We start from the raw sequence: 23619 nt of genomic DNA on the forward strand, positions 1-23619 counted from the left end.
GAATGCAAATACACATAGGAATTTAATATGTCATAAAGGTTACATTTCAAATCTGCAGGTCAGATAATTTAACAAATTGTGATACATACATTTTGGGGTTAAATATCTCTGGAAGTTTCCAAAATGTGGGAAAAGGCGATGTCTCCTGTGGGAAGAGTGGTGAAGATGGTGACTGGCAATTTTGAGGGAATGGAAAGCTGTTGGGGCTGCTGGGTCCTGCAGCTGTTGGCAGGTTGCTCCTTGTGCATGCGCACTGTGCTTGCGTTGGGTGGAGATGGAAGCCAAGGAGTGATTATTTTCTTGTGAGCTTTGGTTCATGGTAATGGTCCCTGAAGACAGCGCTTGCCAGAATCAATGGAGGAGAACTTGGCAGGACTCTCAGTTCAGTATGTATCCCCCTTTCAATTGTGATCTCTCTCCTCTACCCTCTACCCTAACCTCTATATGTTGTGCTCTGAAAGCCAGGTTGGCTGCCTGTGGGACAGACCAGGTTGCCTTGTCAACACTGAGGTCTCCAGGCCACAGGCCTCAGATTGAGGCTTTGCTTCTCTGCATACAATTTGATCCTAGAGCAGTAGATCATTAGTAAAGTGTCACCGAGTGATACTGACCTTGTGTGAGAAGGTTAATTGAAGTAGTGCCTCTCTGCTGCCCTGGTGCATGATTGTTGAGTCAATGGTGATTTATTCCAGGCCGTGTTCTGGGTGGGCCTCATGCTGCTGCAGTTCACTAGGCCAAGTCCCAGGTTATCAGCTGCCCTCAGGATAGCTGTGAACCCTTGCGGCTCCCCTGGTAGAGTCCCCGTGTTTTGTATCCACCTTTCCCACCTAGGATCTTCAGGGACCCAAACATGGTGGAGATGTGTCCTGAATCTTATTTTGTAAAATGCCTTCTGGTAGGTCAAAAGACCTAGGCCATTCTGCATGAGAGTTGAGAGATTTTTGCATTTCTTCTGGTCAACCTGAACCCATCTCCTACCATTTTCAACTTGATTCACATTTCATCATTTTAACCCTAGTTTCAAACATTGTGTTATTGGTCAGCCATTTTGCCAATTCCTGATTCTTCCAGTAAGCCCATACATCTCTCTTCTTTTTGCCTTACTAGTGCTGTATCATATGCCTTCCTCTTTTCCCCATTCCTAGCCTTTACCCCTGTTCTCCTGGCCAACTTTCTTCTCATGCAGGCTGTGATCCACACCTCTACCAAACAAAACCACACTTAACAGCCATTCTAACGCCAAAGTCCTGTTTATTATCTATTAATCAATTCCACTACATGTCTTTATTCAACGTTATTGTTTTAAAAGTATATTGGAATGAGTACGTATTTATACCTCTATGAGGAAAAAGGTTTGTAGCCAAGTGGTAACACAAGGACTCTACATTATCTATTAATAAATTCTATTAAATTACTTCATTCAATTTTATTAAATTGTATTAAATGTATTAGAATGAATAAATTTGTGCCTACATATCTACATATTTATAAAAATTTGTATCTATATATGTGTAGAAAACTATGTAATCCCCAAGCATATCAAAAAGTCTCTTTATAACTTATCTCTCAAACTATTCTATTACATATCTTTATTCAACTATCTTAACACTTAAAAACGTATCAGTGTATAACTTTGTATCTATGTAACTCTATATATGTAGAAACCTATTTGGTATTCAAATGATACCATAAAGCCTCTCTATTATTTACCTATTAATCAATCTTATAGCATTTCTGTATTCAACTATATTACATTTTGAACTGTGTCTAAATGAATAATTTTGTATGTATCTATCTATCTATGTATATATGTGCAACACTATTTGGTACCCATGTAGTACCCAAAGGCCTCTTTATTTTCTATCAATTCTCAGTGGTACTAAAAGGCCTCTTTATTATGTATACTTATATTATTATATTACATTATTAATTTAATTTTATTAAACATTGAATGTTTATGAGAATAAATAAATGTATATCTCTCTATCTATATACATGTGGAAAACTATTTGGTCCCTAAGAGGTACCACCGATCTCAGCCGCTCTTACATTATGTAGCCATAGTAGCGAGAAATCTCCATCTCTCTTTCCCTCTCAATGAAACACTGCACTCTCCCCAAAGCAGTGTACTTGGCAGCATTCTCCCGCTCTTGTTGAGCCTTCTTCTTCATGGCTTCCCGCTCTGGCCTCTGCTGTTTGGTGATGGGAGTTGATATTACTTGCCCAGGAACATTGGGTTTCCTCCATGGAATTGGTTGTAACGCAAAGTCTTGGAGTAGATATTGGTTTTGAGGCTTGGGCAGTTGTGACTGGGGCTTGGTCCCAACAGTGGGAACGGGTTGCCACTGGAGAGAAGTGCAAGATGATGTTTTGTAAGGTGCAGGCACAGAAGCAGCAGACCGAGGGACAGTAGCCTGGGTAGAAGTGGTCACACCTGACTGAATGGCATGGGTCAAAACAGGCTGAGCTGGCTTGGCAGGACGCATCCAAGATAGGTTGGCAGTAGCTGGTTGGGATTGGTTGACTGCCATGGGTTGAGCTGAGCTAGCAGGGCCAGGCTGGGCAGGGTAAGCCCCAGTGGGTCTCCGTGAAGCCAGAGACTGTGGCCTCCTATTGATTACTGGTCGAGGTGGAGGTTTCTCCAGGGTCAGAAAAGGCAAAGGTACCAATTTAACCTTCCCAGGTGGTGGAGGCTCATAAATGGATGGAGCGGGACCTTCTCCTTTAGCGCTGATATCTGGGTTCTGGGCTTTGACTTGTGATTTCTCAGCACGCTTATCCGCCAGCCATGGTTTCATAGCTGGGCATGGACGGGGGTCTTGGGTACTGCCTGAGTTTCCCGGGGCCCGGGAGGAAGAGAGCCCAGTTTTCTTATCATTCTTCTTCCCCAGTGTGTGGAAAACCTGCACCGACTCCAGCATGTGCATGCCGAGACAGCTCCGAGGCTTTTTAAAGGTCTCTTGGCAAAGCTCAGGTTGGTTCTTCTTCCTCTTCAGTTTGAGCAGAGTTGGCTTCTCTTCTGCCTTGACTTTGTTGCCTGGCTTCTTCTTCTCCTCGGCTTTCCTGGAGTTGTTTTCTCTGGTCCTCTTGGTCTTTTCCTGCCCATGGCCCTTAGCCTTGCTGTTCCTGCTGGATGCAGCTTCCTGAGCTTTGCTGATAGAGTGCTTGGCTGTGTGCACAGGGGCCCTACTACTGTCTGCATCCCTGTGAGCAACTTCTCCTTCCAATGTGCACTCTTGGTCCCTTGGCTGCATTTTGGCCTGAGGAGTTCCATCAGGAGACTCTGAGGCTTTATGTTTGTTCTTCCTCATTGGCTCACTAGGACCCTTTAAGGCGCTTGTGATTTCCTGACCCTGATTCACCGTGATGGCTCTGGTGTCATTGGATTTTGTTATTGTGGGACTTTCAGGTTGGTCAAAGTCTTTTAAGGAACTGAAAAGCTCAGGAAGTTGAGTATCCCCCAGCAGTGCAGTGAGGTCTGCAAAACCACTGCTAAATTCAATCCCATTTTCAAGTGTGCCTTGGCCCTCAAGACTCAGGCTATTCCTTTCTAGATGGATATTTTCAGAATGTGGCTTCTCTTCTTGGTCCAGAGGACCAATGGAGGCCAGAAGCTGGTTGATTTCAGGGATGTCTAAAGGGAGTAGTGGAGGATCCTGGTTCTCCATGGCAATTTGGTAGGAATCCAGTGGTTCTGAGAGCATGGTGTTAATCTCACACAAATTCTTAATCTCTGTTTGTTCCTGGCTTTGATTTGGAGGCAATGCCAAAAAATCAGTAGAACTCTGGATTGGAGTTACTGTGGAAATGTCCCCAAGTTCAGTTTGTGAGTTTTTCTCAATTATTTGGCCTTTTCTGTTATTGCAGATGTATGGGAATTCTGGAGGCTGTGGCAGACAAAATGTCTGACTTGGAGGTTGCAATCCCAAGGAAGCCTCCATCCCTAGGGAAGTTTCCATCCCTGCAAAGGAATCAAGGACGATGGTAAGTAGGATGCTCCCCCTTCCCAGAAACACACTATTCAGGGAAACCACCTACGGTGGAGAAAGCATTTCTATTAGCTCTTTTTAAGGACCACTGACAGGTATCTGTTAAAAGTTGCATATTAGTTACAGGTGATCCCTTGAAGTCTTACTTTTGGGCTGGTTCATCACCATGGCAGCATGGGTTTTGGTAGAGCACTTGTCTCGTCTGTGGGAAACACCGAAAAACTGTTTCATGAAGTCTCTCTTTCTCATATAGGGGCCTCTCAATTCTCTCCACTCTCCCCAGAATGTAAGAACTCTTAACACCATGAACTAGGAGAGGGTGGAGCTATTGCTCATGAAATCAGTGTGAAAGGTCAGGGGTTTTGGACTCCTGCTTTGGACAGCATCTCTACATACAGAGGTTAAATCCTTCAGTCAATTAAGGAACAATTAAATTGTCACACCCTGGTATGTGTTGATGTATTTCTCTAAACCAAAATAAAATTAGGGAAATATATTTATAGTGTGGTTATGTAGCTGGACTGAGTGCAGGACCCTTATCCGCCAGCCATGGTTTCATAGCTGGGCATGGACGGGGGTCTTGGGTCCTAGAGGTCTCTTAAACGCATGGGTGGCCATTATGGTGTGCTGCATGCTTCTCTTACAGAGTCTGAAAATGGGGACTGCCGAACAAGATTGTGGTTAAAATCTCAGCACTTGAATTCTAGGGATGTGTGGACTCACAGTTACCAGCTGAAAACTGGACCCTCCTTTCGAATGGTAATCTTATTCCTTCCCCTTTTTGCTGTTTGTACTCACCTTGAAAATTTGTTCCTTCTATACTTTGAGTGGACACAGAGTAGTAGATCACAGGTGTAGGGACTGATGGTAGGACATTTGTGGGCTGAACTTCCTTCAGCACTGTCACCATTTCTGGTTGAGGGGCAGCGGCACAAATTCCTGCATATGGCACAGAGCCATAGGATTGCAGGCAGGGCCAATGTTCTCCAGAGAGCAGAGTCCCCAGAGAGTTTTGATCATAGTAGTAGACCTGGCTTCCTTCTTGGTGGGGTAGTGAGAGGCAATGTCCTTGATTTGGAATCTGAGATAGTGTCACCTGGACGAGCCTACCAGACAGTAGTGGATACCCGGGGATCATGACATTGGCTTCGGAAGTTTTGTCATACTGGGATATCATAGATAGGGAAGAATCTGCTGTATTCTGGTCAGTGACAGTCAGATTAAAGTCCCCGAGTGAAGATGAGCTCTTTTCAGCACTTCCTGGGATATACCACTCAGAAATGCTTGGATAGGGGGCAGGTGCCATGGGAGTCTGGTTCTGGCCAGTAACCCCAGACACCATGGCTGTGGTAGCATGTTGATAAAGGTAGGCACTGCCCATGAGTGGCTGGAAGGAGGTGCCACAGGTTGAGGGCAGTAACCATGCTGAAGTGGCAGCTGGAGCAGAGGCTCTGGAGAAGTTGCAGACACTTCCTGTCCCAGAAGCTGCATTGGTCACCACAGGAAGAGAGAGCTGCAGAGAATCAGCATTTCCATGTAAAGAAGAATTTTGGAAATTTTCTGTAGGAAGAAGAGGGTGGTGAAAATATTGATGAGACAGGCAGATTCTTACAATATTCGAGGAATAATGACATCTTAATGTTGTAGTAATCAGGAAGGCCCTCATTCCAATAATCATTGAGAGACCCCAAATCACTCCATTTAGGATGGCTGCAAGTACTCTTCTGATTACCTGCCTTTTCTCTCAAATTGGGCACAGAAGTCCCAAGTGGTCTGCTTCACACATTGTTCCCTAAAAGCATCCTTCTACCCGTCTTACCTTTCCTTTGAGCCTGCACTAGTATTGACTCCTGAATTTGCCCTAGAACTGAAGCATTTTCAAACTCAGAGAAAACCCCAACATTACCAGTTACCAAATGAGTCCTCCAAGGGTCAGGGAAGTGAGACCGACTTGTTCAAAATCAGCAACAGATTATGGAAACTTACTCCCTGGCCAGGACTCTTGTTCCAAAGACCAGAAATCTGGAGAAACAGAAATTTGTTTTTCCCTGTTCATAGAAAATCGTACTGATATCACCACAGTGATCTTTAGTATCTCCTTTTGTTTGTCCAGGTCACATCATATTTCCTGGAGTTCAGTTTTATCATCCAAATGATAATTTAAGCGTCATTCTTTGCCCTCTTTCAGCCTAACTGCTGATCCTACATGAAAATGACTACCTGAAATTCAGTTTCTCAAGAAATGCTTCTTGAAAGAAATTGAAACTTTCTGAGCTTCAGGTTCCTCATCTTTAGTGTGGTTATAACAATACCAACAGTGATAATTCATCCATGAATAAAAGTGTCATATTACATAAGATTCATGTGGGGGCTGAGATTATGGCTCAGCGTTAGGGCGCTTGCTTAGCACATGCGAGGCCCTGGGTTCAATCCTCAGCACCATGTAAAAATAAATAAAATAAAGGTATTGTGTTGAACTACAACTAATAAATAGATATTACAAAAAGTTTCATTTGGAGGGAGTTACAGTATGTTCTGGAAAGATAGAAGCAAAAGTCAAAACCAGCTCAGAACTAAAAGGAATGACTAGATAGTAATGAACATATGTATATGTAGCAAAAGTGAGTGTATATCAAATTTGCTAAGAAATGAGTTCTGTGATCATGCATACAATATTATGAATGTTTCTCTTTGATTTTAGTGAATACTGTTAATCAAAACAAAGCTCATAATTGAAGGTGAGTTTGCATTCTCAAGTAGTACATATAGACAGAGAAACTATACTAAAAATGTGTGTAATTTTAAGTAAAGTGAACACAAATTTAAGTAAAGTGAACAGATGGGTAGCCACGTGGAGAAGCGAAAACTAAAGCCAAAACCCATGATGAATCTGGGCATGGTGTGGTGGGCCTCTGGTCCCAGCATGTGGGAGCCTGAGGCAGTGGGATTGCAGGAAACCAGGAATTCAAAGCCACTCTGGGCAATTCAGCAAGATCCTATCTGAGAAAACAAATAAAATATCCTGGAGATATAGCTTGTGGTAGCATGCTTGCCTAGCATGCATGAGACCCTGTGTTCAATCCTCAGAACTGGAAAGAAGAGAAGAAAGGAAGAAAGAAAGAATGAATGAGAGGAAGGAAGGAAGGCATAAGGAGCAAGGCAGGGAGGGAAAGAGAGAGAAATGGAGGGAGTGAGGGAAAGAAGAAGGAAAGGAGGACAGAAGGAAGGACACAAGAAATTTTGTACATACTAGAGAAAAAAACAATAAGTGTAAAGTAATTTCATTACTGTTCTTGTTTCTCTTCCTCTAAGGATTACCAACACCAAATAAAAGACATTAATTCCACTAGGTAGATATTTCAATTAATATAAACACATTTTCTGATAATCCTTTTGGTTATTTAAAAAAAACAGAAAAAATGCTTTAACAAAATCATAGAAGCCTAGTTTATTATCACATTTAGAGAAAAATCTTGTCCCTAAAGTCTGAGAAAACCATCACAGTATAATAAAATAACAAATTTAAAACAATTTTTGTCTTTTATTCTGATATTTTCTTCTCCCTTTTATATTAAAACAAAATTAATACAAAAATGTTTGATCTACCCTACACCCCAGCCCCGAAAAATTATTTGAAATGTAGACAAAACAAAAAGTCTTCACATAATTATTTAAATAAACTTGGAATTAGAGGTGTGAGCTTGAATTTTTATTCTTATATAGTTCTTTCTTTCGGTTCTTAGATTTAGAAATCATCAATGACTATTTGTATATTGTCTGTTTTAGAAAAAAAAAAACCGTTGTAAAGATGGAAAACAGCTTCATCTTGACAGCTTATATGTCACCAAGGAATGTGTCCTTCTGATGCAGGTTTGGACAAAACATTTTTTAGAAATCCCTGTAGTTTAAAAATCAGAACAAAATAGGACATGGAAAATGCCATTTCCCCAGCTCTGTCTAGAACCACTTTCCTTGGCATGTTTGGAGGAAGAATAATTTCTAAAACATACTTCTAACATGTTCATGTTCAAACTGTCAACATCATCTGTGTTGAAAGAGATCATAGAAAAACTGTAACAGCCAAGTGTGACTTTTCTGATAACCTGCTTACCCCAGTGATACCCTAATTCAAGTCTTAGTTTCCTTGCTGGTCTGTTAATCTAAACATTCTCTAAACCAGCCTCTGGGAAGATTCAATCTATGCTGTCTGTTGGTTTAAATAAAATCTTTGCTTTTCTTCCACATCCATCCCAACCCACCTCTTTTTTCTCGAGAACATCATTCTCTTCATCTCTATTATTCAAACATTTTCTTCTCCTTTATTTTTATATTTTCTTCCTCCACCGAGTTCCTGTTGCCTTGTGCTTAAACAGTCACAAACTTGCTTTCCCAAGAACATCTGCCTCCTTACAGCCCTGTCCTCCTGTTCCTCTCTCCCTATTTCTCTTTTCAGCTAGTTTAAACAGAAAACTCCCAAATATGTGAATGTCCCTTTTAGGAACAGCACTAAATTTGAAATACTGAAGTAGAAATCTTGGTGAAGGGAAACTGTTACAGAGGAAACCTCTTGGTTTCCACCCTGCCTAGGATTTGTCTCTTTCAGTTGAAACAACACAACCATGAAATCTGATTTCATTCTCTATAAACATGCCCCTCAAGATGCAAGAAAAGTAAGGGACCAGAACATGGGCAATCTGTTATCCTCATGTAGCAAATCAGGAAACAGATTTTGTGAGAGAGTAAGATAGTCCAGTTCTATACCTAGTACATGTCAAATTCCAAATGAAATTAGGTGTCCAGATTTCTAGTTCTATCCTTTCCCCTATTATTCTAAGCTCTTTTGACTCCATTAGTAAATTGAGGCAGGTAAAAGTCTAATGAAAAACTTTAAAAAGTTTCTTTACTCACCTGACATGGTCAGAGAAGAGGTCACATCAATTGTAGATACAAAGGATGAGGAGATCACCCCAGAGGATGTGTGGGTGGCTGAGGCTAGAGAATGCATGTTTCCCAATATGGAGTTCACTGGTCACTGTTTACTGGCCACTCTAATGACTGGTTACTGGTCACTGGTCACTTGCGATGATCCAAATTTGTTTACAACTGCATGGCAAGCCTAAGATTCTAGCAGGTGGCAGTAGGTTTGGTGGGAGAATGATGTCACAAAACTGGCCGTTTAAAGGTATGAAGTAGCCAATAGAGTGGTCAGACTCCCAAGGAGAAGGTGCGATTGGGTGGGGAAAATGACAAGAGAGTTGATTGGGTGGAGAAAGTGACAGGAGAGTTATAATAGAAACTAAATGGCTCAGTTCTGGTAGGTGAAGCCCTGCAAGAGGGACATAATGGGCTCACCCCATGGCTCCCTTCCTTCAGGCTCTTGTGTTAGGGATATCATCTCCATGTTCCTCTTATATGTTCATTAAAATATTATGAATATGTTATAAATTATGTTTCACAGTATAAGAGGTAATAGCGATACATTACTCTATTAACATATGCAGTTAACATCCCTGGAGATGGAAGAAAGAGACATCTAGGTTGAGCAAGTATAGTGGTTCTGGAACCACAGAAGTTGATTTGATTAGTGAAGTTACTGCAGTATTCAAGGATTCAGAAAGGGGTTAAAAAGTTTTTTTTTTTTTCCTAGTTGTAGATGGACCCAATACTTTTATTTTATTCATGGGTCAAGCCCAGTGCCTCACGCGTGCTAGGCTAACGTTCTACCACTGAGCCACAATCCCAGCCCTAGGGGGAAGTTCCTTGAGTGCATTCTCTGGGGAATGATGTGGCCCAAGATTCTCTTTAGTTTCTCCTGATCCCTACTTTCTTTGGCCTGGGCTGGGCCAGGTTAGACTGGTAACTCTCTTCTGCTCTCCTTCCCCCACCCCTCTTCATTGTAGACAGTTTTTCATGGACAAGCCTTGAGTCTGCATTCTTGTACATATTGATATTACTTTATTTTGACTTCCAGAAGCAGGGGTCTTTTTTTCTGTGAGTTGATTCTTTGAAAAATGAACTCTGAACAATAGCAGCAACTCTAGAGAGGTGGAAGACTTAGTTGACTGTAAAATTTCCCTCTCTGGATTTTTGTTGTACTCCTTTAACTTATAATTTCCTGAGGACAGCTCCTTGGTCATGTAGACTTTCTGCCATGAGCCTCTTTCATATGTGAGAGGCACTGAGGATCCTTTCTCTCTTCTTATGTAAGTGAATCCAGTGTGGCAGTTACTGTGACTTCCTCCCCCTTGCAAACAGCCTCTATAGAATCTTGGGCTTCTTACATTCTTTGCCTTGCATGTTTGGGTGGAAGGCCAGGAGAAAAGTTAAAACATTAAGAGAACATAAAAAGTATGGATAACATCAAGAAAAGAGAGGTTAACATGGACTTTTAAATTTTAACTTTTTGTTAGAAACAAGTGAACTCATTGAGGTCTCATTTTGTGTTAATAAAAGAGGCAATTGTTTTTTTTTTTTTTTTTTTTTTTTTTTTTTTTTTGCTGTGGGGACGGGTCCTTGGAATTTAAACCAGGGACACTTTCCCATTACCTCACATCCCCAGCCCTTTTTATTTTTCTTTAGAGACAGGGTCTCACTATGTTGCTTAGGGCCTGATGGATTTGTGTAGACATGTAAAGAGAGGCTTGTGGAAAAAGCATTGTGGTTATGCTGTGCACCCAAGGAAGAGGTGTGTCTGTTCAGCCCAACTTCATCTAAATTGGTTTTGCTTTTGATCCCCTGGAGAGTATTAGTTTCACCACTTTCTCTTGTAATGCCATAAAGTCAGTCAGGACTGAATTGGTAATAATATATATATATGAGTACCTAGCTGGTTTGGGGGAGTACAACTATGGGATTTAATCATTTTCCTTGGTGGTAAGCTTTGTTTTTTTTTTTTTTTTTTTTTTTTTTTTTTGTGGTGGTGGGGGTTTACCAGGGATTGAACTCTACCACTGAGCCACATCACTAGCCCTATTTTATGTTTTATTAGAGACAGGGTCTCACTGAGTTGCTTAGCACCTTGCCATTGCTGATGTATGCTTTGAACTTGCGATCTTCCTGCCTCAGTCTCCCAAGCTGCTGGGATTATAGGCATGTGTCACCCTACCCAGAAATGTGGTAAGTTGTTTTTTAAAAAAATATCCTGTTAGGGCACGCTGCCGCCGCGGGCGCCGAGGAGCACATCGCGGACGCCCCTGCGCCCGGCCCGGCCCGGGCTCCGCCGCGGCGCCTCCCTCTCCTCAGTCTGAGCCGCAGCGCTCGGCGGCGGCGGCGGCGGCGGCGGCGCCGCCTGGAGCCCGAGCGACCCAAGGCGGCGGCGGCGGCGGCGGCGGCGGCGGCGGCGGCGCCGCCTGGAGCCCGAGCGACCCGCGGCGGCGGCGACGGCGGCGGCGGCGCCGCCTGGAGCCCGAGCGACCCGCGGCGGCGGCGGCGGCGGCGGCGGCGGCGCCGCCGCCTGGAGCCCGAGCGACCCGCGGCGGCGGCGGCGGCGGCGGCGGCGCCGCCTGGAGCCCGAGCGACCCGCGGCCGCCGGCGCCGGCCGAGAGCGATGGGACTGGGCTGAGGCGAGGCGGTGGCGGCGGCGACAGCGGTGGCCCGGCCCCCCGCGGCCTCTTGTTTGCTCGGGCCGGGAGGCCGCAGAGGAGACGGTGCGGCAGCGTGGCGAATCTGTCAGAAACATCCTAGGATCTTGGTGTCTGGACATAGGAGTTCTTCAGTTGTTGTGAAGCATAAGACCTTTCAAACCACTGTAGATATGGACAAAGAAGAAAGGAAGACTATCAACCAGGGTCAAGAAGATGAAATGGAGATTTATGGTTATAATTTGTGTCGCTGGAAGCTTGCCATAGTTTCTTTAGGAGTGATTTGTACTGGTGGGTTTCTTCTCCTCCTCCTATACTGGATGCCTGAGTGGCGGGTGAAAGCAACTTGTAAAAGAGCTGCAGTTAAAGAATGTGAAGTGGTGCTGCTGAGGACTACTGATGAATTCAGAATGTGGTTTTGTGCAAAAATTCGTTTTCTTTCTCTGGAAAATCATCCATTTTCAAATCCAAAATCTGTAACTGATAAGATTTCAAATGGCCATGCAGTTCATTTAACTGAGAATCCTGTTGAAGAGAATAGTCATGAGATGAGTAAATATTCACAGACTCAGACACAACAGATTCGTTATTTCACCCACCATAGTGTAAGATATTTCTGGAATGATACCATTCGCAATTTTGATTTCTTAAAGGGGCTGGATGAAGGTGTTTCTTGTACATCAATTTATGAAAAACATGGTGTGGGACTGACAAAAGAGATGCATGCCTGCAGAAAATTGCTTTATGGTGTAAATGAAATTACTGTGAAAGTGCCTTCTGTTTTCAAGCTTCTAATTAAAGAGGTTCTCAATCCATTTTACATTTTCCAGTTGTTCAGTGTTATACTGTGGAGCACTGATGAATACTATTATTATGCTCTAGCCATTGTGATTATGTCCATAGTATCAATTGTCAGCTCCCTATATTCCATTAGAAAGCAATATGTTATGTTGCATGACATGGTGGCAGCTCACAGCACTGTGAGAGTTTCAGTTTGTAGAGTAAATGAAGAAATAGAAGAGATATTTTCTACAGACCTTGTGCCAGGAGATGTGATGGTCATTCCTTTAAATGGAACAGTCATGCCTTGTGATGCAGTACTTATTAATGGCACTTGCATTGTAAATGAAAGCATGTTAACAGGAGAAAGTGTTCCAGTGACAAAGACTAATTTGCCAAATCCTTCAGTGGATATAAAAGGAATGGGTGAGGAAATATATAGTCCAGAAACACATAAACGACACACTTTGTTTTGTGGAACGACTGTTATTCAGACTCGTTTCTACACTGGAGAGCTCGTCAAAGCCATAGTAGTTCGAACAGGATTTAGTACTTCCAAAGGACAGCTTGTTCGTTCCATATTGTATCCCAAACCAACTGATTTTAAACTCTACAGAGATGCCTACTTGTTTCTGCTGTGTCTTGTGGCAGTGGCTGGCATTGGGTTCATCTACACGATTATCAATAGCATTTTAAATGAGGAAGAAGTTGGGGTAATAATCATAGAGTCTCTTGATATCATTACAATTACTGTGCCACCTGCACTTCCTGCTGCAATGACTGCTGGTATTGTGTATGCTCAGAGAAGACTGAAAAAAGTTGGTATTTTCTGTATCAGTCCCCAACGGATAAATATATGTGGACAGCTGAATCTTGTTTGTTTTGACAAGACTGGAACGCTTACTGAAGATGGTTTAGATCTCTGGGGGATTCAACGAGTAGAAAATGCCCGATTTCTTTTACCAGAAGAAAATGTTTGCAATGAAATGTTGGTAAAATCTCAGTTTGTTGCTTGTATGGCTACCTGTCATTCACTTACAAAAATTGAAGGAATGCTTTCTGGTGATCCACTTGATTTAAAAATGTTTGAAGCCATTGGATGGATTCTGGAAGAAGCAACGGAAGAAGAAACAGCACTTCATAATCGAATTATGCCCACTGTGGTTCGTCCTCCTAAACAGCTGCTTCCTGAATCTATACCTGCAGGAAACCAAGAAATGGAGCTGTTTGAACTTCCAGCTATTTATGAGATAGGAATTGTTCGCCAGTTCCCATTTTCTTCTGCTTTGCAACGTATGAGTGTGGTTGCAAGGGTGCTAGGGGATAAGAAAATGGATGCGTACATGAAAGGAGCCCCTGAGGTCATTGCCAGTCTTTGTAAACAAGAAACCGTTCCTATTGATTTTGAGGAAGTTTTAGAAGATTATACTAAACAAGGCTTCCGTGTGATTGCTCTCGCACATCGAAAATTGGAGTCAAAACTGACATGGCATAAAGTACAGAATATTAGTAGAGATGCCATTGAAAACAACATGGATTTTATGGGATTAATTATAATGCAGAACAAATTAAAGCAAGAAACCCCTGCAGTACTTGAAGATTTGCATAAAGCCAACATTCGCACTGTCATGGTCACAGGTGACAACATGTTGACTGCTGTCTCTGTGGCCAGAGACTGTGGAATGATTCTACCTCAAGATAAAGTTATTATTGCTGAAGCATTACCTCCAAAGGATGGGAAAGTTGCCAAGATAAATTGGCATTATGCGGACTCACTAACACAGTGCGGTAATTCATCAGCAATTGACTCTGAGGCTATCCCAATTAAGTTGGTTCATGATAGCTTAGAAGATCTTCAATTGACTCGTTATCATTTTGCAATGAATGGAAAATCATTTTCAGTGATATTGGAGCATTTTCAAGACCTTGTTCCTAAGTTGATGTTGCATGGCACTGTGTTTGCACGTATGGCACCTGATCAGAAGACACAATTGGTAGAAGCATTGCAAAATGTAGATTACTTTGTTGGGATGTGTGGTGATGGTGCAAATGATTGTGGTGCTTTGAAGGGGGCACATGGAGGCATTTCCTTATCAGAGCTTGAGGCTTCGGTGGCATCTCCGTTTACCTCTAAAACTCCTAGTATTTCCTGTGTGCCAAACCTTATAAGGGAAGGCCGTGCTGCTTTAATGACTTCCTTCTGTGTGTTTAAATTTATGGCATTGTACAGCATCATACAGTACTTCAGTGTTACTCTTCTGTATTCTATCTTAAGTAACCTAGGAGACTTCCAGTTTCTCTTCATTGATCTGGCAATCATTTTGGTGGTGGTATTTACAATGAGTTTAAATTCTGCCTGGAAGGAACTTGTGGCACAAAGACCACCTTCAGGCCTTATATCTGGGGCCCTACTCTTCTCTGTTTTATCTCAGATAATCATCTGCATTGGATTTCAATCTCTGGGGTTTTTTTGGGTTAAGCAGCAGCCTTGGTATGAAGTATGGCATCCATATTCAGATGCTTGTAATACAACAAGAAACCCACATTGGAATTCTTCACACATGTATAATGAAACTGAACCTGATTCACACCATATACAAAATTATGAAAATACCACGGTGTTTTTTATCTCCAGTTTTCAGTACCTCATAGTAGCAATTGCCTTTTCAAAAGGAAAACCTTTCAGGCAACCTTGCTACAAGAATTATCTTTTTGTTGTATCTGTGATTATTTTGTATGTTTTCATATTATTCATCATGTTGCATCCAGTTGCCTCTATTGACCAGGTTCTTCAGATAGTGTGTGTACCATATCAGTGGCGTGTAACTATGCTCATCATTGTTCTTGTCAATGCCCTTGTGTCTATCATGGTGGAGAGCTTCTTCCTTGACATGGTCCTTTGGAAAGTTGTGTTCAATCGAGACAGACAAGGAGAATATCGCTTCACCACCACACAGCCACCACAGGAATCAGTGGATCGATGGGGAAAATGCTGCTTGTCCTGGGCCCAGGGATGTAGAAAGAAGATGCCAAAGGCAAAGTACATGTATCTGGCACAGGAGCTATTGTTTGATCCAGAATGGCCACCAAAACCTCAGACGACAACAGAAGCTAAAGCTTTAGTGAAGGAGAATGGATCATGTCAGATTATCACCATAACATAGCAGTGACTTAGTCTCAGTGGTATGCTAATAGCAGTATTTGAAGGAATGGTTTTAGGATTTTCTAGTCCTGTATGTTAGTGTGGCACTCTTTCAATTTATGTCCCTTCTGATAAGTATCTGATTCAAGAGCCTTATTTAAAACAAAACAAAACAAACAAAAAAGGGTATTGGCCTCATGGTTGAAATTAACTGTCAGTCCATCTATATCTTTATTCTGTAACCAAATATATACATTTCCAGAATTTTGGTTGTTACCCTTAGTCATACTCTTTATATTAGGTACAAGAGAAATTTGGCGTTTGGTAGATACTTAGACATTAGCTTTTGGAACTAGTTTGCCTCTTTATTTTCACAACCCTCTTATTAGAAAAAGTTTATGTTTATATACAGGCCCTAAGTTTGTGATCATTAAAAATAAAATGGGTGTTAATTAGCCTCCAGTGAAAACAGGTTGAAAGCCTGTTTTCATTTTATTCCAATATTTCTCCCAAAGAATTCTGTGTAAACCTACACCAGTTCTCTTTGATAGTTTAGAATTAGTAGTGGGTTTCTATAGTGTTGCTTATAGAACAACTCAGGTAATTCCTCTGTATGGTGTTATATTTTCTGTACAAACTGCCTGGGTTTTATTTTTCTAATCGGCAAGGTGCTTCACTGCCTTCTTAAGATGTCCCTCAAAACTGTTAAGTGGATGTTTTTCTCTGTCTAGTGTCAGTGGTCTAATTGTTTTGCTTCATTTAAATGTTGTGAAACCTTTTTTACTAGAAAAAGATGATTTCTTTTGGAAGTAAATGTAGATCTGTCTAACATCTCAACATACATTTTTCCCCCCCTTCAGGATCTGTATTATTTAATTTTTTTAAAAATTTTCTCCAATTTTTTAATTATCTAAAGACATAGGATAATAATGAATTTTGTTTTTTGTGTTTGAATTTTACCTTGAAAGATTTTTTTTAAGATTAGGTGTATCTCTTATCAGTAATAAGGCTTAAAAAATAATGAGTATTGGATTTGAGAGACTGCTATTTTTTTTTTCCAAAGTGATGTAAACTTGGTGAGAGCTTGTTATGCCATTAGGTGGCGCCAGAGGTCAAAGCATACCTACTTTGCTGTAAATAAACATACCTGGTGTAGCAATTTCTGGGAGGAAAAAAAATGAGGAAATAAAGACTAGACATTCATTGAGCCGTAAGAAATGTAGGAAATTACTTTTCACCTTTCTGTTTTGCTTGATTAATGTTCAAATTTTTCAGGAATTTAAAGTAAACTTTAAAATGGATCTATAGGTAGGATTCAGCAGTTTGGCAATGCCCACAGTTATGACAGACACAGGAAACTGTAAAACACACCCTACTCTATTAAAACAATATAATATTCTATGTGCTTTCTTAACTAATCACATACTTGTGCTTTCCACTGATCATTTTTTAGCTGATCATTGTTTTCCCAGTACATTTTTACCAATCTACCAAATGTTATCTGGAAGTGTAGAACCAAATGGTTCTCATTCTTTATGCTGCAAAGACCTGAATGGTGTTTGGTAACTGTAGAAAAATGCAAGTTACACTCAGGATCACTGTTATTGCTGTTGCCACTGATGATTCTTACAAAAAATATAATCGAAGTTTTCCATCAAAATGTATAATAAGATATTAATACACATTAGATGATAAGAACAATTGTTCCATGAATGATTCTATGAAGCTATGCATCTTAGACCTCTTGAGCTGTGAATTAGCACTGTTTTCTATAGTTACTTAAATCTCTTGATTGTTTTATAATTTCCATATTCATTTTAAATATACTCAAGTGTTATTCTTTGGTGATTTCTAGAATTGTAAATTGTATTCTTTGGTTTAAAGACTGAAGCATATAAACAAAGTAATTGCTAAGTAGGAGATTAAAAATCCAGTTATCAGATTGTATTTAACATCTTTAAGAGCATGATCATAAAGAACTATTTTTGACCACGCACACCCCTTTTAATGTTTAGAGTTAGTAAGGGTTTTATATCTCATCTGTTCATACTGTTTTCCAGGGAATGACGTTTTAGATAGGTGGAAAAGCATTTGTAGGAAGTTAGAGTGAACATAAACAGGGTAGGTTATTCAAGTTCAGAATGTATTTGCAGAATGTCTGAATCCAGGTGTGGGTCCTCCTCAGTGCCATAGGTAGACTGAGCCCTCTCTGTAGGTCACCGTTACATAGTAATTTTGGTTCTGAATTTTACATTAAATTATTTGAGTGTATACAGAACTAAATTTAAAAATCTGTACATATATTATTTTGATGTATTAAGATTGATAAATATTGCCGATTTAAATTTTATTTATGCACATAAAGGACAGAAATGTCCAGGAAAGTAATTGTTAAATAATGATATGTAACTTTTTAACTTTTTAAATAAATAACAAGATTTTTAATGTGTGTCTCCCTCAGGGTTGTTGAAATTTTTTTCTTTCTCCCTCAAATATAAATAGTGGTAACTATGTTTTCTATCTTGTAGCACCAACTGCTGTAAAGCAATGCTGCAAATAATGCTTGAATAAAAGTGGCTAAGCCAACAAAAAAATAAATACTTTTTATAGTAGTTTTATAATCCTTAAATTCGAAAGCTTTCCAAATTGCACTTGCATTTAAACACAACTATTGCAGCTTTTACTCATTTATTTTGTTTCCCATGTTGATGAAAGTACTGCACAGTTTCAAAGGCATGGCAAATAATATATCAGTGTTCATGTAGTTTGTCCCCAAAGTGCAGCTATAGATAACAACATCCAGTGAAGAGCAAAATGCAGGCTTTAGAAAAAATTCTAATAATTCATGCATGTAATTTTGACATATCTGAAATAGGTTTTTATATATTTATGGTGGGAGGTGGTTGGGAACTTTCAACAAAGTGGGATGTTAATTTTTGTACAGTCTATGGGCATTTACACATATTTTTAATGTATTAAGATTTGGTAATTATGTGCACATGAAATTAATTAAATAGTTACTTTCTGTTATGATTTGTGAATTCCCTAAGACCTTGGTTTTTTTAAAATAACTTTATATCGGAAATGATACTGCATCTTTATATTTTTAAAATTGTATTGCTGCTCAAGAATGGTACCCTGTTGTCAAAAAGACGTACATTCATAATTGTACATTCAGCATTGTAAATAACCTTATGAAATCCTTTTTGATTGAAGCTATTCAAAATAAAAATTTAAATGAATAATATTTTCATAAAAAAAAAATCCTGTTAGTTGTCAATGGACCTTTATTTAATTTTTGGACTTCTTTAGAGACAGTGAGTAGATAGTGTGATTCACGATGTCAAGAACCCACAAGAAGAGAAGCGCATATATAGAAAAAATTGCTCATAAATAAAGATAAATATTGCATTTACAGGCCTATTTTTCCCATCTCTTACACTGCTAATTGTGGAATATAATTTTTTTTTGCTGGTTGTGTGTGGGATAATTCTTAGCTAAGAGGGATTGTGAAATGTTTGGTGGTATAAAGATATGGCTTGGAGTATGTCAACTTTTTCAGGGTATATTTTTTTTTCTTTTTATCTCAGCTGCATACCTCAGATAGCTTACTTCTATAATACTGGCATGTAATATGAGACTAAGAACATACAGTGAGTATCTGTAAGCCAGATCATTCCTTATGTTCTCTTAGAAATCAATGGTATCCACAGCTACTATAGGTTAAGGAGATGGAGATGATGGAGATTTGTGCAGACCTCATGAATTCAGCAAAGCCTTTATTCAGCTGTGGAGTCAGGCATCAGATGGGCAGACTTTCTGGTTAGAAATGGCTGCTGGTCTGGGTTTATATAGGTTACACACTGGGAGGTAACTTACCCATTGAAAACTTTAACAGGAGGTGGGCATTCAGGAAAAAGGTTACAAAACCTAGAAATTTGTTTTCATTGGCAGTGTTTTCATAGGGCAAGAATGGAGGGTGCATTGTCCTATCACTGAGAATGGATATATTGGGACAGGTCCAATGCTTGCCCTTTTCCAGGGATGTCTTGTCACTGACTGATGTTTGCTTCCTTCCCAGGGATTTTTATGTCACTGGGAAAGGAAGTATTGGGAAAGGATCAATGTTATCAATGTTCTGATTTTCCCTCCCTCCCTCTTCATAGGCCACACTGTTTTGGGGTTGTCATTTGCATATCTTTCATTCTAGACACTGAAAAGTCATAATGAATAGTGGCAATGATTTCAGATCAGGTTGCTTCTTGCTGAGAAAGGGTCAAGTAGGAGGACCCCTGCTCTCAGAGTTCTGGAAAAGAACATGGGTTCTCTGGTGGTTTAGGCTTAAGAAGAGTGTATGTGGGAGTAGACTTGGGGCTCAGGCACAGTCCTCCTTTTGTGGTTTCAGAAAGTTGCACTGTATTGTGGAGAGGGCTTGAGCCAGACAGGTCACCTCATTAAGAAAATGTTTTTTGTACACAATTAAGAATAGGGAGAAGAAAGGTTATTATAATAAAGGTGAAGATTAACAGATTTGTTAGTTCTAGGTAAACAATTTTAGCAGGTCCTATCATTGGGGAGCCCATTTCCCTTAATCAAGGCCATTGTATCCCTTTCAAAAACAGGGTGCACTTTCCATGATCTCAGGAGTTGAGGTCCTTTGGAGCATTGCAAGCATGATTAATGTTGGAACCATATTTTCCTGATGGTTTAATCATTTCCAACCTGCTTGAAAGACTGTGCCGAACTAGAATATAAATTAACTGTATAGTTATAGCTAGTAACCCAGGTATATGTGTAGAAAAGTATTTCAACGAGTTGAGGGAAGAAATCCCTGTAGCTAAACTGCCCCAAATTTCTTATCAAAAGTAGATGTTTTTGCATTTTCTATGGCAGAACCTGAGATTGTAATTTTAATTCAAACAAGTATTGATATGAAAAAGATCAAGTCCATTAGGTGATTACATACATTTTGCCCTTGTGTCTCAGTGTCATCATATGGATCTCTAGTGACACAAAATTGGGTGGTATTACAATGACCCTGAAGTTTCTGAGCCCATTGTAAATCTTGTACTTATTCTCCTAGTCAAATAATAGAATCTTTTAGTTGTTGAATTTTGTTTGAATGATCCGGATCCATATGTTCTTGAGTTTGCCAGGTCTCGGTAACATTCTTATGGAATTGTTGAAGGTAATGGGTGTTTGGACCTGCTGATGCAATGTCTCCGCTGCAGTCAAAGCAACAGTCCCAGCTCTCAGCCACCAGATGAGCCATTTAGCATGGTGTTTCAGGTGCCTCAGTAGTTCCTACGTGGATGGTACGTAAGGGGCCTCCTGCCATGGTACTTTTAATTTTACAAGGAGCCTTTTGAGAGTCATTATAGTTTGTGCTGAACTTTGCCATAGAGTTCAAATGTTGTTGTAGCATACACTTTACACATTTAACATAATATAGATTTTTGTGAGGCATCACAAAATTTGAATGGGTATTTGAATGGGTCTGGACCCTAAAACATAGGGATTTAATACACATACTGTGAAGGTACAATTCCTTATGAAAGGAAATGTTATAATAGATAACATTTTTCAACTTATTATATTGAGAATTACCCTTCCAGAATGGAACCACCATTTGACCCAGCTATTCCCCTTCTCAGTCTATTCCCTAAAGACCTAAAAAGAGCATGCTACAGGGACACTGGTACATCGATGTTCATAGCAGCACAATTCACAATAGCAAGACTGTGGAACCAACCTACATGCCCTTCAATAGACGAATGGATAAAAAAAAAATGTGGCATTTATACACAATGGAGTATTACTCTGCATTAAAAAATGACAAAATCATAGAATTTGCAGGGAAATGGATGGCATTAGAGCAGATTATGCTAAGTGAAGCTAGCCAATCCCTAAAAAACTAATGCCAAATGTCTTCTTTGATATAAGGAGAGTAACTAAGAACAGAGTAAGGACGAAGAGCATGAGAAGAAGATTAACATTAAACAGGGATGAGAGGTGGGAGTGAAAGGGAGAGAGAAGGGAAATTGCATGGAAATGGAAGGAGACCCTCAGGGTTATACAAAATTACATACAAGAGGAAGTGAGGGGAAAGGGAAAAATAATACAAGGGGGAGAAATGAATGACAGTAGAGGGAGTAGAGAGAGAAGAGGGGAGGGGAGGGGAGGGGAGGGGGGATAGTAGAGGATAGGAAAGACAGCAGAATACAACAGACACTAGTATGGCAATATGTAAATCAATGGATGTGTAACTGATGTGATTCTGCAATCTGTATACGGGGTAAAAATGGGAGTTCATAACCCACGTGAATCAAAGTGTGAAATATGATATATCAAGAACTATGTAATGTTTTGAACAACCAACAATAAAAATTAAAAATTAAAAAAAAAGAGAATTCCCCTTCCAGATCCCCAAAGTCTCCTCAGTCAGACCTATTTTCCATACTGTGTCCTGAATTGGCAGAAAATCCATTCTCATGGCAGGTGGTAATTCTCCCTTAGACCCGTATCTAGTGATGTTGGAATGGAAAACAGCTCTATAAGCCAGATGTTCTAAATTGTCTCTATAAGGTAATTTTCATTCCAAAGCTCTAGATTCAGCATCAGTCATTCCCCAGGAGAACCCCAATCAATAACTTGTTTTCCTACAATAGAAAGATTCGATGATAGGGTTATCACCTTCAGACCGTTGTAAAACTTTTGGTGAATGATTTCTGTGGCAATGGTAAGAGCATTGAGTCTGCTTAATGAGTAATTAACATTAACTCCCTGGCATGCAGGTGAGCCTCTGCCAGTGAGGAAAATAAGCCTAGCCTCTTGATCCTGTTATTTTGGGACATATATTAGCCGAGTTTTGAGGCCCAGTGTGGTAACAATATGAGTTTCTGAGCGAAACACAAAGAGGGGGTCAGGAGGACAGTCCTGAATAATTGAACAAAGATTGTTGGGAGGACCTGGTTGTCAAGAAAGGACCAGGCAAGATGGCGTTGGAATTAAGATAGATTGAAGGGGGAGGATCAAACCGTGTTCCTGGGTGAGCAGTGACAGGCTATAGAATGTGGGCCCTATAAGCCTCTGTGTCTCTAGCCATGCTGGCAGTTGTGCATATTATGAAGACCAGCACGAGGAACATGCTAATCAGAATAATGAACTGACCTGTTTTCCTCAATTGCCCCCAGTTATCTCTCTTAACCTATTCCCATGGCCTGGGGTTTGTCCTCCAGGCTCAAGACATTAACATTTTTGCCTGTAGAGAGAGGATTCTCACTGAATACACCAGGCACTTCTTGTCTCTGCTGTTTCTGGTCTGGTGTGGCAGTTTGTGAAGTTAAAGATGATATGTGGAAAACACAAAGAGAGGAAATAAATTTGGGTGGGGGTCAGGACAATGAATGTTCCTTGAAGGCAGGAACATTCTCCTCTTCTAATGTTTGAAGAGTTGAAAGATGAAGGGGGAGTAAATATGATGAATTGAATTTCACTCTTGAGTGCTATTAAGAAAAGGAAGTAGAGGCTGGGATTGTGGCTCCACAGTAGAGCACTCGCCTAGCACATGTGCGGCACGAGGTTCGATCCTCAGCACCCCATATAAATAACCAAATAAAATACAGGTATTGTGCCCAATATAACTAAAAAAAAAATATTTTAAAAAGGTAGAAGGATATCTGAGACAGAAACCCTAAGAGTTCTAGGAATGAGGGACAGCGGTTTCCTCAGGAATGGCTGGAAGGTAGGTCATGTGTAGTCCAGTGAGGCCTGTGAGAACAGAATGATTAGTGGCGTTAGCAGGAACAGGAATACATTACTATACTAACGTATATAGTTAATATCTCTGGAGAAGGAAGAAAGAGACATCTAAGTTGAGCAAATATAGTGGTTGTGGAACCATAGAAGTTGATTTGATTAGTGAAGTTACTGCAGTTTTCAAGGATTCAGAAAGGGATTAAAAAGTTTTTGTGTTTTTCTTTCTTTTTTTTTTTTGTTTTAGTTGTAGATGGACACAATACTTTTATTTTATTCATTTATTTTTAAGTGGTGCTGAGGGTCAAGCCCTGTGCCAAACACATGCTGGGCTAACGTTCTACCACTGAGCCACAATCCCAGCCCTAGGGGG

General features: G+C 40.4%; 2 protein-coding genes and 1 long non-coding RNA gene across 3 annotated transcripts in view; 2 read left to right on the plus strand and 1 right to left on the minus strand.

Annotated features, from left to right (window-relative positions):
* Positions 1–316: 316 nt before the first annotated feature.
* The window catches only part of LOC131423735 (uncharacterized), a 33694-nt gene continuing 10391 nt past the window's right edge, over positions 317–23619 (plus strand). Inside the window, exons 1-3 of the long non-coding RNA XR_009225673.1 lie at positions 317–386; positions 3868–3984; positions 4636–4748. This is a non-coding gene — a long non-coding RNA (uncharacterized LOC131423735). The remainder of the gene's footprint in view (positions 387–3867; positions 3985–4635; positions 4749–23619) is intronic.
* LOC124084899 (uncharacterized protein C2orf78-like) lies at positions 2046–8994 on the minus strand. Its single transcript, XM_046432347.1, has 3 exons — positions 8898–8994; positions 4788–5549; positions 2046–3961 (listed from the first exon to the last, which is right to left on the minus strand). The coding sequence occupies exons 1-3, from the start codon at positions 8992–8994 to the stop codon at positions 2046–2048; spliced, it is 2775 nt and encodes a 924-aa protein (XP_046288303.1).
* On the plus strand, positions 11522–18738 carry LOC124084898 (polyamine-transporting ATPase 13A3-like). The gene has a single exon (XM_046432345.2). The coding sequence runs from the start codon at positions 11743–11745 to the stop codon at positions 15511–15513; it is 3771 nt and encodes a 1256-aa protein (XP_046288301.1). The 5' UTR covers positions 11522–11742; the 3' UTR covers positions 15514–18738.

Source organism: Marmota monax, unplaced genomic scaffold (assembly GCF_021218885.2).
Source record: "Marmota monax isolate L192 unplaced genomic scaffold, Marmota_monax_Labrador192_F-V1.1 WCK01_AAM20220418_F8-fsc00106, whole genome shotgun sequence".
In the NCBI taxonomy this organism is placed as follows: Eukaryota; Metazoa; Chordata; class Mammalia; order Rodentia; family Sciuridae; genus Marmota; species Marmota monax.

Coding starts and splice junctions, on each gene's coding strand:
- LOC124084899 (XM_046432347.1), bottom strand. CDS start 8,994: ATGCATTCTCTAGCCTCAGCCACCCACACATCCTCTGGGGTGATCTCC. Junction 5,550..8,897: donor CTCTTCTCTGACCATGTCAG/GTGAGTAAAGAA, acceptor TTCTTCCTACAG/AAAATTTCCAAAATTCTTCT. Junction 3,962..4,787: donor AGAAGGAACAAATTTTCAAG/GTGAGTACAAAC, acceptor ATTCCTTTGCAG/GGATGGAAACTTCCCTAGGG.
- LOC124084898 (XM_046432345.2), top strand. CDS start 11,743: ATGGACAAAGAAGAAAGGAAGACTATCAACCAGGGTCAAGAAGATGAA.